The 20,518-nt window shown below is 40.3% G+C and overlaps 1 protein-coding gene across 3 annotated transcripts in view; it reads right to left on the minus strand.

Annotated features, from left to right (window-relative positions):
• The window catches only part of CPNE4 (copine 4), a 229,561-nt gene that overhangs the window by 105,731 nt on the left and 103,312 nt on the right, over window positions 1-20,518 (minus strand). For all 3 annotated transcript variants that reach the window (XM_038127999.1, XM_038128000.1, XM_038128001.1), the window contains one exon: window positions 6,203-6,382. In XM_038127999.1, coding sequence (XP_037983927.1) covers window positions 6,203-6,382 — 180 coding nt within the window. The remainder of the gene's footprint in view (window positions 1-6,202; window positions 6,383-20,518) is intronic.

Genomic DNA, 20,518 nt, shown 5'->3' on the forward strand with positions numbered 1-20,518 from the left:
TCCTGGGGATAACGGAGATTCTGAAAGGGTTAGGCAAAGTTAGGGAGAGGGCTGTATTCATTATTTGCTTCTGCTCTGAGTCAGCTCTGGTAGAAAATGACATTCACATCTAATAAATTATATTATTCATCCCACTAATGAATTGAGCAACTTCATTTGGAGGAGATCAAAGGCCAAGTATTTAAAGGTACCTAGATGCCTAAGGAGGCCCACAGACATCTAATGAGATTTAGGAATTCAAATACCTTGAAAAAAGCTGGTCATATGTCTTTTGCACCACAGAAGCAGTCAACAGTCTGTTAAACAAATATTCTCATGCAAACTGTTTCAGTTTAATTAATTTAGATGTAATCATGACTCTTTTAGCCTTTCTCTAATTCAAGAGTAAGGGAATTTGCAATGGCTGAAATTGAACTAATAATCAGTCAGCTTTTTCAAGTGCATAATCTGCTAATGGCATATATTATGAAAAACACACGAGAAACAATTATATTCATTACTGAGAAGGAAGATTTTCAATCCAATGTGTATGGGTAATATTAAATCTCAGAATAATCCTTGAAAATGTTCTTGACACGATAAGATTTACATCTCTGCAGCTTTCTTCTGCTACTAGATGAGCAAATAAGGGAGTAACAATATTTTAACAGTTCTATAAATTGAAAGAAACTAAACAAGGGATAAAAATCCCAAATTTGAAAATAGCAAAGATCAGACACAGTAAGTAATGGAAGAAAAGCCACAAAGGCTATTCCCATAAAACATGACACTGAGAATAACCCAACCCACAGAGCTGGGGTGGTTCACAGCATTTAAGAAATCAAAACTTCACTGGTTCCCATAATTTAATGATGTTGCATGCGCAGCTGAGCAGTCATTGAGAATGTCTTGGCAATGTTTGTTTAGGTCTCATCAGAAAATGGTTATTCATTGAAATAGTTGTAGTGAGCTCTTAGAGAACAGACTAAAATTTCTGGGTGAAACTTCAGAGAAAAAAAGTCTTTCTAGGCCACCCCCCAGATAATTACTGTGTGGTTAAGAAATTAACTTTGGTTATTAGAAAGTTTGAGCCCTTACTGTACTATATGATGCAATTTCAATGTTCTATAAAATCTATGGAATTTAAATCTGAACGATTCCAATAAGAGAGCTTTAGAAGCTCATGACATATGAAGGCACTAACATATAAACAGAACAGGATTTGGATTTGGGGTTTTGCTGTCTGTTTTAGGTTCACTTCCAACAGCAGCCCTCACAGGTCTGTGCTGTGCATCGGTACCTCGAAAGGTGTAGATAACACACCAGGGTTTGGTGACTGATGAGCAGGCAGGCACAGCATCGGTGCTGTCTCTCAACATCATCAAGGAGCTGAGGGTGGGCAAGATCTCGAGAGGCCAGCTCACCCAAAAAAACCAAATTCCATACCATGAACTCCAGCCAAGGTCAAACCACCACACTATCCCAGTTGAATACCATGAAAATCAGACTGTTAAATTTTTGACTGTGCTTTTCCATCTAGTATTTTTCCCCGTTGCTTTTTTTCACGTACATAAAACCCTGACCCATTAAACAAAAATCAATCTATCTCCTGACACTCAAAACAATTACAGATTTTGTAAGCAACCAAAAACCAACAGAAGTACAAAACTCCCAGGTACTAGGTGAGGATTGAGCTGGAAATTGTTCGTCTAGGTGAGTGGAGTGCATCAACACTTCACCCAGGCAAGGGAAGGGAAAGAGAAAAACAAAGAGGAAAGAGGGAAGAATCTACTCTCCAAAGTTACAGACATCTGTAAAACCATGACAAAGCATGAACTGATTCATAGCACCTAAAGCGCCTGTAAGAAAGGAAGAGGTCACCATTATAGAGTGGTGGCCCAAGATGGCAACTAAAATATTACTGGTTGTGATTTCACTGCTTATCCCTACCAAGCTGTGGATGAGTGCCTCTGCTTGCCAGTGCTTATGCAAAGAACAGCAACTATTTAGACTGAATCAAAGAGTTAGAAGATTAGTGGGCAGATGCACAGCCTGATGGAGCATCCCAAGCCATTTCTGCTGGAGCAGAAAGCACAATGCCAAACCACTCTCTACCCCAACACTCCCACTTCAAGCAAGGAGAGCAGTCATTTACAGCAGCAGCTCAAGAAGGCTGATATTACTGCCTTCCTTTCTAAGCAAGACCAGCTAAAACTAAGCCATACCTGCTCTGGTTGTTTTTACTTTGCAAATTCAGGCTTTCTTTTGCCACTTGAAGGCTACTAAAAGTAATTGCAGAGGTTTCCACATGATATAGGAGTGAGGGTTCACTATGCCTCTGCTTACGCACAGGAAGCCATCACTACTGTGAGGCTGCCAAACATTGGGACAAAGCCCAGAGACGCTGTGATAACTCCATCCTTGGAGACATTCAAGACTGGACTGGAGAAGTCCCTGAGCAATCTGCTCTAATCTGTTTTGAGCAGCAGATTGAACTGGAGATGCCAGGGATCCCTCCTCACTTAAATTACTTCATGGTATGAACAGGAAGAGCATTCACTCCCCAATGTCTATGCCATTTCCTCGTGTGGTACTTCAAATAAACCCCACTAAGGATTTGCTGATGTCTTTAAAGTGAAAGAGGGTAGATTTAGACTAGATATTAGGAAGTAATTTCACTATGAAGGTAGTAACGCACTAAACAGGTTGCACAGAGGAAGTATGGATGCCTCATTGCTGGGAGTGTTCAATGCCAGGTTGAATGAGGCTTGGAGCAACCTGGTCTAGTGGAAGGTGTCCTTGCCCATGGCATGGGAGTTGGAATTAGATGGTCTTTAAGGACCCCTCCAACCAAACCCTGGTAGGATTCTATGAATCTAATTTCCCAAATATGCTCCCAATTAAGAATAATCTTCATGAGGTTACAAGCAAAACATGGTACAGTTTCCTTGATTAAATAGCTACCATAGAACTGTAAAACTTAATTGTTAAGCCCTGGTATTATTAGATATTAGCTTTATGCATTTAATTAGGAATTGAATGAAAATTTTAGAATAATAACATATTTTTAAAAATTATAGTTTTCAGTTATGCACCTTAACCTACCCTTTAACAATGTCACTTTATTTAAACAGTACAATACAAACAACTTCACTGCTTGGAGTATGGTACATTCTCTTGATGTGAAGTTCCTTGAAAAACTCTGTTTTATAAACTATGTGCAATTGCAGATCATATTTTAAGACTACGCTGCTAACTGAGGTAAATTTGTTTGCACTTTCAACTTTCCTGCCTTCTCTAATATTTTAGGGTTTGTTTGATCTGGTTATCATTCTGACCGTAGAGAATATATTTGTTAATATTCTGCCAATCTGCATATTACCAGGACACTCAAGAAGCTGGGAAAGTGGAATGTAGAAAGAGCCTTTCTCAGTACAAGGAACAGACTTTTAGTTCTTAAAAGTCCACACAAAAAAATCCATCCTAAACACCTCACACTAAGCCTGCTCCTGTCAAACCCTTCAAGAGATAATCTGCTGTCTGGAAAGGAAACTTTTGAGTGTGATGGACGAAACAAATTGCTTTGAGGAAATGTTTCTATTTAGCACATTGATGTTTATGTAACTACACTCATCAGGTATCTACCCACAACGCTTTGTTCTACCATGTGTAAATGTTGTGGCGTAAGAAATTCCTGTTGATGAATCTGCATTTCAAATCCAGGTATGACTGACAGCATGCCAGGATGTTGCCAACCACAGTATTTTACCAGTAGAGGCACAGAATTGACTTGTCCTGGCAAGAGCAGTATAAATAAATCTTGCTGAAAGTCCAGTGGGATGTCTCTAGACAGTATACGGCTCAGCTCTAACAGCCTACAAGTCACTGTCCTCATGGAACATCACTCTCATGGAACACAAATTTATTACAGCATTTGGAAGGAGATTATTGAAACCTTCCAAAGGAATGCATTTTTTCATCATTCGCATCCAGGACCCCAAATTTCTGACAATCCTGTACCTGTTGGGTAGGCTACATGTAAGACTGAGATCAGAATAAAGCTAAAATTCATTCCTCTCTGTGAGCTTACTGTAGAACCATGCTATTGTCTTTCCCAGAATTTATTATTCATACTAATTTTGATTTTGATAGAAATATTACATGATTTGGGTAAACATACAGGTTTACCAAACATCTAAGTGACGATCTACAAACAGGTACAGGTAGCATGGAATCTTAGAGATCAACTATTACCTAGAAGAGAGCAATACAAGTTGGCACTTCTGTGGGGGGTGGGAAGGGCATCAGTCTTTCAGACTATGCCTAAAAATCTACAGCCTTCATGGATGTCTCAGTAAGTCCTACTTGCACTGGGAAAGTGAGCTGGGAGGCAGACGCACACTCTCACACAAAATTCAGTTTTATTCAGGCATTAAAATTATGTAGACAGCAAGTTAATGTCAAAATTGTCTCAAGAAAAGCCATGGGTCTACTATCATCATTAAAAGAATGCTGTAATTACACCATACAGCTGAATAAGAGTGTAAGTTCCATGTGTACAGCCTGTGCTGTAGGATTGTCAACTTTGGAGTCTTCACAAAGGCTTTACTTGGATGACAATTCCAGTGCCACTATTCTGGAATTTTCTAAATCAGTTTTAAATTCTATAAAGGCAAAAAAGTAGAAAAGGGGGAGGAAGGAACACCACCAAAAAGAGACTAAATATGAGATCAGAGTCCTCCAAGCTACATTACTGTGAACAGAATTCACACTTATTTTTTCTTGGTTACCATTAAAATTACGCTGCAAACAACCCAGCTGTGTGCTATTTATAGCCATCAAACCATTATAAAGACATTTATGCTACAGGCAGCAGCAGTGACATTTTTCCCCCCTTCTTTTTCAAGCCAATTAAGCAAGGAGAACATTATAATAACATTTTGCTTTGTTTCCCATTCCCCTTGGTGTTATAGGATAGCTTATTTTCATTGATCAAGACCACAAGAATTCTGTCAAAAGGAACAGACTTTATAGTGCACTGTAAATATCCTAAATACCAACATCTTTATTTTGAGCTTCCAATTTAGTAAATGCATATATTTCATATTATTTCTCTTGCTGAGAGGACTTTTCCTCATCCAGCATGTTTGGCCTAATAGCTGTGGGAAGAAAATGAAAGTGATTCCTGTGTGGTGGGGCTGAGTGAGGAGCAACAAAAGGTGAGAAAACAGGGAACCAAATCTTTGCAGCATTCTCCATGACACGCTGTCCTGTTCATAATACAAACTTATGTGGAAGCACTGCAAAGGAAAATCTAAACAAAAGCACTTCCGGCTCTTGGCACACAGCATGGAGAACAAATTTATACTCAGCTCAGTGAAATTTGGTATTGCCATTATGGACAGAGCAGAAATCTGTGCTATCATCATGCCCTGCATGATGAAAACTCTGCCAGTCTGAAATAAACAGTTATGCCTGGAACACTGCAGTGTGCCACCAGTCAGCAGTACGGGAATTCACCACAGAGTTGGCTATGATGACATCTAGATATTGATCTTGTGGGTAGGACTCATCACCCTTACATTAAGTAATCAAAAAAGTTAAGTATCTCCCTTAAGTCAGCTGTCTAGACTCTCTTGACAACTGATGAAGAAGGACAGGTAGCTCCTGAAGACAATTTATCCTAATCTAGGATAGGTATCTCACGCAGAATGAATCAATGCTTGGAACTGTCTTTTTCTCTGCATTGAACTTAAGATGAAAATCAGGAGAGTAACTTAGTCTAGACACCTAACTTTTGGGTGACTGAGTCAGGGAGATGAATCCAACCCTATCTCTCTATTTGCCGCATCACCAGGCACTACCCTATGTGAATAAAGTATATTTCTAAGTGTTTCTTGGACTTGGAACTTGCTTTAAATCCCATGCAGTGTTAGGAACAATAACTTACTTCAAAATCAGTCTATTTTCCAACGCCCCATGAGCAGGGGCTTTCAGTGTCCAAGGCCAATCACTGATCTTCCATTTCCTATAAGCACTGGCTGACTTGAAACTGTACTGCAGCAGTAAAACAAACCAGCAGAAGTTCTCAATTATCCCATTCAAAGCCCCAATTAAGAATTTTGCCACAAATCTCACCCATCAGTCACTCAACAAAGAATGTATTTCATGTATATATATACAACAAACGAGCAACAAGGGGGAAAATGGCACTGGCACTTACTTGTCCAAGCGTGCACTCCATGCCACCGAGGAAATCTGCTTCCTTCAGCCCATTGTGATTGCTGCTAATGTCATGGACTTCAAACCGCAATCGCTGCACCTCCTCAAAATAGAAGTCCACCGTGAACAGCTTGGAGAAGACCGGATTTATACAGGTTCGGATCACTTCTGTCCTGTCAACCTGTCACATGGAAAAGAGGTCACATGAGCGGCTTCCCTTTCTACCAGTGATGGACAGCCATGAGCTCTTCAAACACACTTTGCTCACTCATCAGGTCTGACAGCTGGGACTGTGGCCATGGATAGTCCTGTTTGTACTGTCAGCAGCAGCTGCCCTTTCTATGCTGGGCTGACCACAAGCACAAGACCACCTTCCCTTGCCTCTCCCTTTCAGTAAGCCTTTAGCAGAATAACTGGGAAATAGACTATAGAATAACTACAGAATTTACATCTCCAGCAGTACCCATCCATCACTATGAAACAGCAGCAGAGTGATACCGTTTCATCAAATTAAATGGAAAAGAGTGCAACACTGCCAGTAATTACTCATTTCAGATAATTTGCATGATTAAGAACTGGAGAATTGGATACAAAGCAACAGCTTTTCTTAAAAATACATAATTTTTTCCATCCTGCTAAGTTGCATCACAAGAATCTGATGGGTTATACACTGTTTATTCCTACCTCTGAGTCTTAAAACTTCTAAAGAAACATCATTAAATCTATATTGCTATTTCTTAAAAAAAAAGTGTTCATAGATTACTTTCTAGTTCTCCTAAGATGTAGTACTTGGGCTTCCTATTTTTGAAATAGGTGTTTGTTATTTTTCATTATGATGCATCGTTGGTGACAACATAAGCAATGAAGCAATTTCCTCTTTTCCACTCTCTCTGCCCTGGAACAGAAAAAAACTTAATAATTCTGTAAGATTAAAGGAACTGATCCTGAAATGAAGTAGGACTTGGACACATCATTGACTAGATAGGAGGTGGCTGGTGTGCCATAGAACAGACAAATTAAATTGCTCAGAGGAAGAATGATGAGATCCTTTGTCTGATTCCTGATCAGGAACATCTGTTGTGCAAAAAATGACAGCCGCTTGCTTCACTTTTCAGAGTTTATAATGCATTAGCCTTTCTAGTAGTTATCGGCAAGGACACCAAGAGTCAAGCAAATCAAAAGCAGGTTAAGAAATGAACAGTTCCTGGTAGAACAGATTTATTTTAGTGCTCATCAAAGGTGTCAGATTGACAGCTCTGACAGATGAAATCCTTTAGCTAATCATCAAACAGATGCTACCACTCTTGGAATAGATGCAAACCAGTGCTACCATTGCTGCCTCCTAACACAGCTGTGTCAATGCGCTCTGACTATGCCAAGATGAGACCATCACAAAGAGGAAAGCAACCTCACTTACATAATCATTCTTAATAAATTTGCATAGACTACCTGAAAATTATGGCTTTAACATCAGTCGTGCAGAGAATAATAAGAATTATATAAGGTGAGCCAGGATACCAGCCACCTTCATGCAGATGCTGGTCTATCTCAAAAATTTTTGTTATCTCCACTAGCAATCAGTATGACTCCAAATCACTATTACTGCTACAAGAAGAAATATTTCTTCTATTGGATAATGATGACTAATCAGTTCACTGAGACATTCCTGAGACCTCTTCTAAGTGAAAAGTGATCTAATTTGCTTTAGAACAGTGGTCGTCTCATGAACTAGTGCTTCAGCAGACCAAATAATGGAAACATTTAAATGAATGGTTTTAAATCTTTTTCATAGCCACAGCAATCTCCTAAACTTATTCCTTGTGTAAAAACTGTTAATTCAATGGCATCATTTTAATTGCTTCATTGGTCCAGCAGATCTCTGGCAGTAACTGAAGTTTCTGTTATTGTTTTACCTCATCTCTTCCTGTCTGCTGAAAAGGGTTCTCCACTGTGAAATAAATCGAGATTTACACTTGCACTCAACGCAGGTTAAATATGTGGCTGCTCAAGGGAGTTAAGTGCCTGGAAATGGAGGCACAGGTCTGCACACAGGGACATTAAGAATTTCAGTCTCACACAGAGATAAGACATTGTTTGCTTTTTTCTGCCTGTGATGGACTGACATCCTTCCCTTGACAGACACCGTACTGAAATATAGTCATTTTACTGAATTTTCCCAGCCTTCCCACATTATTGAGATGATACATCAAGCCAGCATGTCAGAGCATGGGATTACACGAGAAAAATCCAGATGAAAGAAGCAATGCCAGCAGCTCCACAAGCAATACAAAATTCTTTGTGCCTCCCTCAGTCATCAGCTATAGCATTGACCCCTATTAGTCTACCTTGCCCCCAGTCTGCTTTGTCAGCATATTTCACAGTTACCCTACTGCTTGGCTAGACAGCCAGGAAGTGTCCTCAGCATGGGAAGCCCGGCTCCATTCCCTGGCTTTGATTACTGTGCAGCAGGGCTGAGCATTGAGAACCAGCTGGAGTGACTTGTGATGAAGAAGCAGTGGCAAACAGAGCAGTTCAAAAAATTCCCCAAATCTCACAGAACACTCTGGTTAGGAGATTCTGCATCAATACATGCTATAATGTCCACTTGATTCCTGTCACTTTTTAAAGACTGTTTTTTCTTCAGTATTCTTGCTCTCATATTGAATCATAAAGCCTTAACACTCTCTTTAGAAATGCTGGATGAGCATGAAACCCTAATGAAAACTGGTGAAAATACTACTGCCAAGTGCAGTTTCATGCTGATAACCATCAAAAAGTTGATGATCTACAGGGCTGCAGACACTTACAAAAACAAAACAAAACAAAACAATAAAAAAACCCTGACTTGGTTTTGACCACAAGTTACCCTAATACCTGCAGGACCTGTTTCATTTCAATCAAAATATGGTGTCATCCTCCATTCTGACCCAAAATACAGGTTCATAGCAGTCTGACAAGATGCCAGCCACAAGACATATGCCCTTAATCCTGCTGTCACCCAAAATCACTTACAGCAGTTTCACTTATATGGATGATGAAGGCTCAAACATTTAAAGAAAACACAGAGTGGCTTTGCCCAGGCTCATTAACTGAGCACTCAGGAAGTTACAATTTCTCAGCATAAATGTTTTCTAAAACATAATGAAGAACACTAAATCTCCATTACTTTTGGGGAAGTCAGCTTTAAAGTCCAACAACAGTATGTTATAAATGACTGGAACTTACACTTTTGGTCTTGTTACAGAAAACCCTAATCCTGACGAGACGCGGATTTTTCAACAGGACATGGACAGGGGTCATGCCCACAACTTCAGGATTTGCTGATGCCTGACATGTGAGCCATCTGTTATTTTGGGACTTTGCTAGAACAAGGAATTTCTCTGACTCACTGAAGCAGAACAAATTTTCAAAAGAAACAATTGACAGCTACATGCACCTTTGGGCTATGTCAAGAGGTAAAACTGACCTTAAAAAGAGCAGCATTCATCTGACACCATGATCCAAACATCTGCTTCATGGTGCAGCTTCATCTGCACTTTCCCTTCAAGGACAATTTAAACAGAGAAAAGGACTTGCATCTTCACCTCCTGGGACGGACTCACACTGCTTTCCCTCTTCATCTCTTTAGGTCCTTGTCACTTCACAGAAGGTGGCACCCTGCTGAGTAGCCAGGATTACTTGGCAGGCCCATCTGGATGCAGCCACCCTGTGAGCTTCCCCTTGGGGAACTATGAATGACATACAAACACCAAAGTTGGCATCCACAGTGCAAAGTGCCACCTCAACAGCAGGAATTAAAATATAGGAAAGAAAACGGGCCTTCTGAATCCTCTTGTCAAACTCGCAGGGAGATGGAAGCTGAGTTTGAAAGCTGTTTTCTCTCTGTACTGTGGACATGGATGGACAGTTGTCAGATGTGTTTGCCTGTTTCCCTGTTTGCCCATCATCACTGCTGAAGAACTGCAAACATGTCTTTGCAGTCAGATAGCATCAAATTAAAGAAGGCACAAAGGACAGATGAACAAATACTAAAATTCAGGCTTCTTATGCTGTTCATATCTTTTGTTCGTGATCTGCTGAAAAGCAGTGAGTTTTGCAGAACTGTGATAAATATGGTATCTTCACTGAGGAAGCAGTTCTTTATCCTAGAAAACAAAATCACTGACAAAGAAGTGATGCAATGGTTGAAGTATCGACTATGGATCTCCACTCCATCTTCCACCATTAGGTGAGAAGTGAAGCCAAGGGAAAAGATCTAGCCCAAGGGGGATATTTTATCTTCTTCTATCAAAATTAGATTAAGTTTAAGCTATTGCATATACAAAAATGAACAAAGATTACATAGAAGCTTAGTGTCATCTGGTATCTAGAGCTTTCAAGTGATCATAAGAACAACTTTCTCATTATGTCCTTGGGAATCAGGAAAATGGGGAATTGTCTACAGGACTCGAAGCTCTGCACGCACCTTGAGGCCATGCTTGAGTAGTTAGTACAGGTCAGTGACGTGGAGAACTCCACGTCCCACATAGGTAATTGGTACCTGTCTGCTCTCCACTGTATTTCTAGCAGATATGCAACTAGCACAAAGGAAACACATTTTCACTGGTTGTTTCTCGGCATCTTTGAGGTGAAGAGCAGCCAAAGGCCATGAAGACCTCACTGTATTCTCACCAAAAGGACAATTTTGGGGGGGAAATTTTAATCAGGCTCATGAAATGGTATAGCTGCCTCATGAACTAAGGAAGATCTTTGGTCTACAAAAAGATGGTCTGAAAATTTATACAGGTGGTGCAGTTCCTTCAGTGTTTGTTGCAAAAACCTCGTTGAAGAGCCATAAAAATGAAAATTCCTTTAAATAGAGAATGTGTCTACCACCAGAATGTGGTTCTTGTGGTTGTTACATTTTTAGCAATTTCTTGGACCAAAATATTGACCCATTGTTCCTTATACATTTTAGAGGCCAAAAGAGGAAAACCAACAGGCTCTATTTTCTGTAGAAGTCATTATAAAATGCTGATTAAATCTAGTAGAATAACATTTGTCAGCTGAGATGACAGAAAGCACAGAGGTGAAGGGGTAGCATTATTTTTAGGTCATCTAAATCTTAACAAGACTGAAAATTTCCATGATACAGTACCTTATATGAAAATTTGATACCAAGCAGAAAGCAATTTACACTTCGCTTGCTGGTTTCCAAGTAAGTTGTTAATATTTTTTTTTTTTTATTCACAGTGCTTTCACAGCACCACATTTCTATCCCACAAATGATGAGTTATTGCAAAGGTCACCATAATTTATAGCCCTTGTTTTCAGTTTAATTGATGATTGAAAACAGTGGAAAGAAATTAGTAGATCCTTAATTCTTTTCAGGCTGTAGAACTCAGGGCAGAGCAAAATCTTCTCAATGTCAGCAGAAACCTTTTGCCACAGGCTGGCTTGAAGAGAGGCATTTAATGTGAATGGTCTTAAAATTATTTGCAATTTATTTCTTGTATTTATGTATCTATGTAAGTATTAGATCGCTTGTAAACCTCTAAGTCACAGCCATGAAGACCTGCTTTGCAGCACTGGAAAATTAATATTTAGAAACAGCCCAGACAACTGAAATTACAGGAAAACCAGGATTGTAATTTCTTAATTGAAAAGTTCTTCATTAAGAAAGCCCATTTCTCTGCTAACAGCCACTGACCAGCCTCTGCTTGATTACTTTTACTTGCTCAGTTAGTTCTCATCGCTCTGAAGCAGGAAGCAGATAATTTATTACATACATTATGTAAAAATTCTGTGAGAAGTTCACAGATGGAGTTGCCTTACATGCTCATAGCTTTTAAAAGAAGAGAGAAATGAGATTGATGATAGGTACTTGCAAGTGGTTTGTCTCATTCAAAAACAGAATTCAGAAACAACATTCACAACAGCTCTAACAGTCACTGCACAGTCACTCACTGCTAAAGTTATCAGTGCAGTGTTCACAGTTCAAACAAAAAAGAAAGTTTGGACTAAATTTCTCTCTGAAGCTCTTTATGAACCTCAAGAATTGGAAATTCTTGGCTCAGTGAAAATAGATTTCTGTATAGTACTTAGTCTTCCTAGGTCGAAACAAAATAAAGAGAAAATGATAGACGTAACTTGAGAGCCTATACTGAACCCTGTCAGACGTGAAGCCTGTGCAGGTTTCAGAGTTTCAGCAGCAGCTCCAAGCTCTCACAGCCAGAAAACAAGAAAGAAACCCCTGTGGGTGCAATACAGGGTAATTCTACTGCCAGGCAAATTGTAGTGACATTGTTAAGGAAGAGAATGGGGAGTTTCACGGGATTGGAAAGAGCGCTGCTCAGTCCCCAGTATGATGAAAGCAGGACCCAAATTGGCTGAGAGCCCTTGTGCCAAGGGACTCACTGGTTTTCTGGAGCAAAAGAGATCCCTGAGGAAGCTACAACAGCCCCTTTTTGTTTTCAGACTGTGCACAGATGCTGTCACTGATTTCCTTGGTAAGCCTAAGCTTTCTAAGCTGCATAAAAATATTGGAAGGTGCATGGGTATCCCTCCCACTCACTATCCTTTTGGAAAGCTCAAACACAAGAGAAAAAAAGCAAGAGCTCTGCTAGTGCATTAATGCACAGTCACACTGTCCCTGACTGAACTAGCTACCTGATTTTAGTTTACTCTCCTCTGGAAAGAAACCCTTTCATTTCATTCAAATAGTTCTGGGGTTTAGAGACCACCAAGTCTTCTCAGCTTAATGTCATGAAACCTGTCAGAACCCAGAATGTGGTGAGCCCTGACAGAAACCCAAATATTTTGGGCCAGAGCGATAATTTTTAGTCACTGTATGGACTCCTATGAAAGCAAACAGATTAAAATTTTTATCTTGTTCGACTTTAATGTAATTCCCTTGGATTTTTAACAGCTTTCCTGGTAACATGGCTACTGGGACTCCAGCTGCATCACAGGGAGTGAGTCATAGCTATTGTGTCCCTTAAGTAAAGAGACGATCAGGCATATTACAGGGAAAGAGTGTGCAAATATGAACTTGAGTCAGGTTAAACTGAGGTTTGACAAAAATTTTGCCTAGAAAGGTTTGAAAATAAGCCAGCTGCTCCTACTGAACATCAGACTCTGTCTACTCTGATTTAGACCAGAAACAAAAACTTTCATCCCTCACACCACTGAGGACCATCTGAGCCACCAGGCCACTGGTTATTTCACATGACTCTCTCTGCATTCTGTTCTCTATACATTATAAAATACTACTTTTCCCAGAGAAACACATTGCAACCATATCCCACCACAGGGCGGTAACTTTCCTGGCTAAGAACGCCTTAAAATGTCACATACAGCCTTCATTTTCTTGACACAGGAATGCAGTGCCATAGCACTGGAGGCATGGCAATGTCGGCCGAGCTCCAACACCACCAGAGTCACCACAGGGCATGCGAGGGCAAGGAGGGACACCAGGACAGCGGCACAGCAGTGCCTCAGGGTCACGCTGGGCTGGGCTATCAGTGTCACACACACAGACACCAGTGACTGACCCCTGACCCAGCCTGGCCTCTGGGGCTCTCTCTGTCTTGGCTCAGTTGCCAGCCCTGCTCTGACTCTGCTCCGTCTGCCAGATCTACAGCGGGAAGCAGCGATGGGCAGAGGGGGTGGTGGCCCAGCCAGTCCAGGCTCAGGGACGCTGGGGAAAACATGTGAGCCAACTTTAATTTGCCTCCTGTGAATTTAGATTTGACATAAAGCAAGGAATAACAGAAAACTACAGTCCTGACATTTCAACTGAAGAAAAACATAAATGCTGCCACTTCTCTGAGACCAACTGCAGAACTTGCATGGGGAAAAACTGTAAAACATGAAGCTTTTTCCCATCTAATGACCTTGGGCTATAAAGAACAATGCACCAGCTGCTGCACTGTGAATATTCAAGCCAGTTTTGAAAAGCCAGTTGCAGAACATCTCAGTGAACCTGAAAAGCAGTGTCTCTTTAGAGCACATCATTAATGCAGCAGAAATTAAGGTCTTTCCAATGAACAATTATTAACTGGACTGAAAAGTGAGAGGACCATGATAAGGTAGAGAGATAGCACTGTCTTTTCCATAAGATATTTTACATTATCTTACATTTAACATGGGAGCACTTGTAATTCTGAATTTTTTGTGTAACATTTTGAGTCCTGCTAGAGATAAGAAGGACAAGTTTGAAGAGAGAATGTCAAATCAAGTACGCATAATAGATTTGGGGAACTTCTTGACAGGCAGTAGAAACTACTGCAAAGCAGTACAAGGATTTAATCTCATGGATTTAGCCTCCAGGGTAAGCTCCCCCCAGGGGTTAAAGGGTCTCAGTCTTTTGGCCCTCACCATCACTGTAGAGAGAAATGCTCATGCCTCAGCAGAGGGCCCTTTTTTCCATACCCCTGCTTAAGCCATGAAGGTTTCTTCAGAATTAGCTATGAGCTATCACTCAGAGGTGACCTAACACAATACCCTCTTGGGTACTGAAAAGTTTAGGCTTACATTTCCAAATAACTAGGTTTTTTTATAGTGTTTTATAAAAGCTTGAGCATCTGCACATCCAGTCTCCTAGTGAGGAATCTCAGCAAACTCCTTGACTCCCTCTGCCCAAGGCCAGCAGCTGCAGGAGCTCGTATTCTGGAAGTCACACCTTCCAGAGTGACCATGGCCATGCACCAAGCTGTGTTTTGGAGCAGGTAGCAATAAGAGTGCTGCACCCTTGCCTGCACCAGATTACCTCCTGCAAGGCCATTTAATAGAGACAAGCAGTGATTACACCAAAGCCCTTTATCTTATTCTGGTTTTGATTTCTGAGCCTTAACAATCACATAAAATTGACAACTATAGAATTTTTGGGATGAAAGAGTGCATCTTCTGAGGTACTCAACACATCCTGACCTGTCCATAAGCAACACAGAAGGACCTAAATGAAATCACACAGTGGCAGGACATACCCATGTGCCGTGCTCCCTGTATATTTAACAAGAGCTCCACAAACAGCACAAGTGCATAGTGACCTGCATCAACTCATGGGATAAGGTGCTATAACTCACTCAGATGCGATTACACAGGCAAAAGAAAGAAGGGAATTAATTTTTTTTCACTGAAAACTCTTGAATGCTACCTCCAAGCTGAGAACTGAGGCCTCAATGCTAGATCTTTCTTTACTTGATATCCCAGATACAGCCCAGACATTCAAAGATTATGATTACTGTCATTTACTATTCCATAACCTTCTTTGATGCTAACAGTTTCAATCAAATATTGATTTACATGTCACTGAGGACACGGGCTTTCTGTAGAGGACAAAACTGGTTCTTCAAAGTGGTAACAAAAATATTCACATATTTTACCATTTAGCTCCACTTCCAACTTGCCACAAATTGCTAGCAAGCAGTTTAGTGCCTGGCAGGTCTGAAGTCAGAGCACTATGCAGCCATTTGGAAGTTCTTCAGCCACATATTCACACAATTTCCCTTCCAGGTTAGAAAGTGAGCCTTGGGAACACAGGTTTTCACTGAAGCAGTTTCATTTTCATTTTTATTTGATTGCTCTTTTTAAATCTGTTTCTATGGAGAAACACAGTTTTGTTCATTATTTCTGTCCAAGAAAGGAGAGATTTTTATGTGTCAAATACTTGGCGGCTTTTCCCCTTAGAGATGATATTTTAATGTCTCCCGATAAGCTAATTTTTAAGTTCTTTACTGTAAAATGAAATTGTCTTGAATATTATTTTCATTCACAATACAACAGATGACCTTGCCTGCATGACAGTAACAAAAAGTGCATAAATGGAGTATGATTTAAAATTTTCTAAGCACTTGATGGTTGAGTTTTTCAAATGCCATTTCTCGGGACTCCTCAGTTCATGAACAGAATACTGTACTCACACTACTAGATTCTGCTATATCATGAGGCTATGAAGAAATTAATTCAAACTTACTCTAACCAGGATGCGAAGCATTTATTTGCTAATTCCACCTCTCATTACTCCAAAACTAACTTCCAGAACTAATTTTTAGTACAGCCAGATAATCTCACATTCAGGGCACCAGGCTTCTACAGCATTTACAGTCATGCTTCTTCTTTTCCTGATGTCCTGGAGGACAAAAGACTTAGCAGATTTAAAAATATGCTGTAGTGCCAGCCCATTGGAAGAGCAGGGCAGACATATGCTGCTGCTGAACAGCACTTAAGCCTGCACAGAGACCTTTAGAAGTGTTCATTGTGGCACAGGATTGATCAGGAGAGAAATCCAACATTATACAATTTCTCAGGAATTTACACAAAATTGAGAACAGAGAAACATCAGGTGATGGGATGATCTTTGCTTCCTGCGTATCAGTAGGGCTACATTATACTACGTAAGAAGTCTATGCTGCTTCGGTAATTTGCTCTTTAATTAACTGACTATAAAATTTATTTTGTTAATTTATTTATCTTGAGAAAGATTTCCTGCATCATACACCCAGGTAAGTTAAGCATAACTAATATAGATTCTCTGATGGGTTAATGAATTATGTCAATTGATATAGGCATTAGAAAATTAATTTTCTAATGAAGCGCTCATAATTAAAGATTTAATAATTTGTTTTTAATGTTGTATTTCAACTGCTAAATCAATTATATCATGGAGTCATGAGCAGCAGAAAGGCAATGTACTATCACACAAGGTAGATGGTGCTTTACCAGTTTTCCTGAATTCCTATACCAGAATAACAATTTACAAGGTCCATTTAAACCAGCTTGAGTTGTTACACACAACTGGGGAATTTGGACCATGTGTTCGAATGACAGCCTAGAAAAATAACAGTTCTTTTGTGACTGAAGTCCATCACAAAGTATTCTCACTCTTTCTTTCACACATAACTGGATTAGCATTTGCTGAAGCCATGGCATCCCAACTGCTTGATCCACTACACACGAACATCAGTGGAAGCCTTTCTGTGCACCACTGCAAAATCCAGGAAAATAGAGTAGGGCACTGTTCTTCTCCCAACTATACTGACAATCACACATTCTGGTATTGAATAGTACAGAATTAATTAGAAAGAACAGATCAAGTTTAGCTGAATTGTATTACAGTCTTGCAGACAACATCTTATCAGACTCCTGACTTGGGACCTGTTTGGTTGGTACTGCAAGGGTCTCAGTGAGTTAAGGTTGTTGTAAGTATCTGGTAATATCTAATTCAAAATGGTTTCTAAAAAACAAGAACATTGTAATCAAGCCTCATATACATGCATGCTTTACAAAGATGTATAAGCTCAATCTGAGATGACCACAATTTTCCCTTCCCTGAGAATGACTGGTGCCTGGGATACACTACATACAGGGATCCTTTTCACTACATCTGACTTGCCTACACAACCACCATAGGCAATAAGCCACTAAAGCTGCTTCCTGTAATGGCTTCAGGTCCTCCTGGAAAGTGTTATGACTTTCCAGGAGTTATTTGTAAACAATACGTCCATATACATCAGATATACGCAGCACACACACACCATATGTCACTCTTACATTCACTGTGATTTATAAAATATACTGGTATATGCATAGCTGTGCAGAGGTACAAATGCTCAGAGCATACCAAATCCAGCCGGGTACACTTCTTGGCAACAGCAGGGATGCTAAATGTGGACTTTTTTTTTCAACTAGTGAGCAAAAGATTTGATCATAAAAGACAAGTGTTAGTCTTTCAGTACTTCCATTGAGTGCAAGTAGTCCATGTATCTACTCTTGTTTCCTACTATTGTGCTGTACACGTTGTAAATACAGTTTTATGGGTGTAAATTATACATGTTTCACCTTGATTTGGTTTGTGTATATCCCACCATGAGATCTTTCAGCCCTGGCATTCAAGGGTTTTAACTAAGGATGAAACAGCCAACAAAGAGAGCTCAACATCCTGTGAGAGACACTGACCACTAGGAGGGTGGTCAATACAGATACACAAGAAACCTAGGACAAAGACATCACAGAACAGCCAGTTCTAAGCAATCTTCAGACAAACCCCATGGAACTCCTAGGAAGTCCCGTGAAACTGCACGTACAACAAATAAGCAGTGCCAGCAGGACTTGGTCCTCCTGGAGGACCAAAAAAAATTGAGCTATGACTGAAGCTATGAAGAAATAGCCTTGTAGCAAGGCAGGTTTTGATGGCGATTTGTCCATGTGTAGTTCATGGCTTCCCTTCCGAGGCTTGTGTTAAGGATGGCTTTAGGGACAGACACATAGACATGAAAAAAACCAGCTTCAAAATGAAAACACTGCCCAGGCTCCTCTGACTATGAGAATAGAGACAAAACACTTAGCACACCCCAGCAGTTCAGCATGCTCAGACCATGAAAGAGGATCCCAGTCCCCCCAGTTTGCATGCACAGCCCACCTGGGGTTACAGCCTGGTGGCTCAGAAGGAGTCAGTCCTGCCCAAGGCTATTCACAGCTTCCTGCTCCTGCCTCCTGCTCTGGGAGACCACTGCAGTGGAATGTGCCTAATTAGTTACTAAGTAATTAATAAGCCATTTTGTCTTCATGCATGGGGTCCTAAAATTTGATATTGCTGACGCTGCTGAAAACCTATGAGTTGCGTCAGGGATGAAAGGCATCACCAAGAGCCATTTTGGCTAAAATCTCCTGAATTTTATCCTCTTTTTAAAAAAAGAGCAAAGATTAATGCAGCTAAATATGATCCTGTATATTCTTGTCCCAAGAGAATGCTAAGCTTGACTCACAGAATTATCACATTTGGCAGTGAGGCTCTTCCACTTTTAGGGGCTGTAAAACTGTAACAAGCCACAGAAAGCTTTGATTGCATTTCAGTTCTCTCTCTGTGTATTTGAGGTCTTTTCCTGATACCAGTAATGTTGAAGTCAACAAAACTCCAATACGCATTTTCATGTCTTGCTAAACAATGGAAATGGAAAGCAACAGAAATCAGCAGCACTGCTATTATGTATTTGTAGTGTTAAATGTGTTAATTTTCTTTGCATAAAATAGATGGCATTCTATAAACTGGCCTTTCAGCATAGCTAATATATTTCAGGCATGCTTTTTTCAATTGGTATATTTGGGCATTTTATCCAATGCTTCCATAATTAAAAAAAAAAAAAAAAAAACACCAAAAAAAGCCACCCAGGATTTTAATACACACTCGTCACATATCTCCTCTAAAATTGCTTTTGACAAGAATACTTTTCAGTACCTTGTCTGTGCATCACGGATTTTCTAATAACAAACGAATACAGAAATGAGAAACGTAAATAATGCTTGACAAAGTTTGTCTTTAGACCTGGAACAATGTAGAAAATTGTTTCTGTTGTAGATTTCTGTTGTGTGTTTGAGGAGAAAACACACTCTTGCATTCTGTTCCAAACTACAAGACTTAGAGCAATGCACTTATTATTCTTCTGTCTCAGTCCAACCCCAAACACTGTAAAGGTTGGACTGGAGGATCCTCTTGGTAGCAGTTTCAGCACAGAGCCTTGTGCAGCCCACAGGCTGAGCTTAGTAGGGCTACATTTAAACAAGGAAAGGGTGGGTTGAGGCGTGTACCATCTCTGGGGTGTACTTTTCTGAAAGCCACCACCTGCCACCGACCCAGACAACCCTGGCATTAGGTAGACTCTGATACAGTGCAGAAAATCCTTCAGCACCGTAAAATGATTGCAAAAGTCAAAAGAAAACTCTCCCTCTAGCAGCTGTGTGCAAGAGGGATTTTGGTTGAACCATGCAGTGGAAACCAGGAGCAGCATGTTACGGTGCAGCTTGCATTGATCCTACTGCTGTAAGAGTACAGTCTGCACATAGGTATCACTGAGACAGCCCTTAGGCAATCTGATCACTGATGGGACACAGGGAGCTTGCAAGCTACATGTGTAAGAAGTCCAGCCTGTAATCCATTCTCTATCTGCCATGTGTTTGGAGCTCCAGGTGACAGCCCTGAAAGACACATAAACCTCCTGCACTAAATGACTCATCCCAAAACAGCACTTCAGCCCAAAGCATGGTGCCCATTCTTCTTGCACATTGAGAAACAAAAGCAGGACTTGGTTTCTGCCACGTGGAAGCAGTGACATTAGTGACCTAGCAGAGTGATGTGCCATGCAATGGGGTGAAGAACAGGTGAATAGCTACCATGGCTAGAGGAAAAAACAGGCTAGGGAAAAGTGAAAACTCCCATTATATAACCAGGAGTGGAGCATTGCTTATCCTGCTATCTTATTGCATTCCTGCAGAATAAAAAGATGGCAGTATGAAAGAAGAATTACCACAAACATGCTGATCTTTTCAGGTTCAAATAGAG

The sequence above is a fragment of the Motacilla alba genome, chromosome 2, assembly GCF_015832195.1.
Source record: "Motacilla alba alba isolate MOTALB_02 chromosome 2, Motacilla_alba_V1.0_pri, whole genome shotgun sequence".
NCBI lineage: Eukaryota > Metazoa > Chordata > Aves > Passeriformes > Motacillidae > Motacilla > Motacilla alba.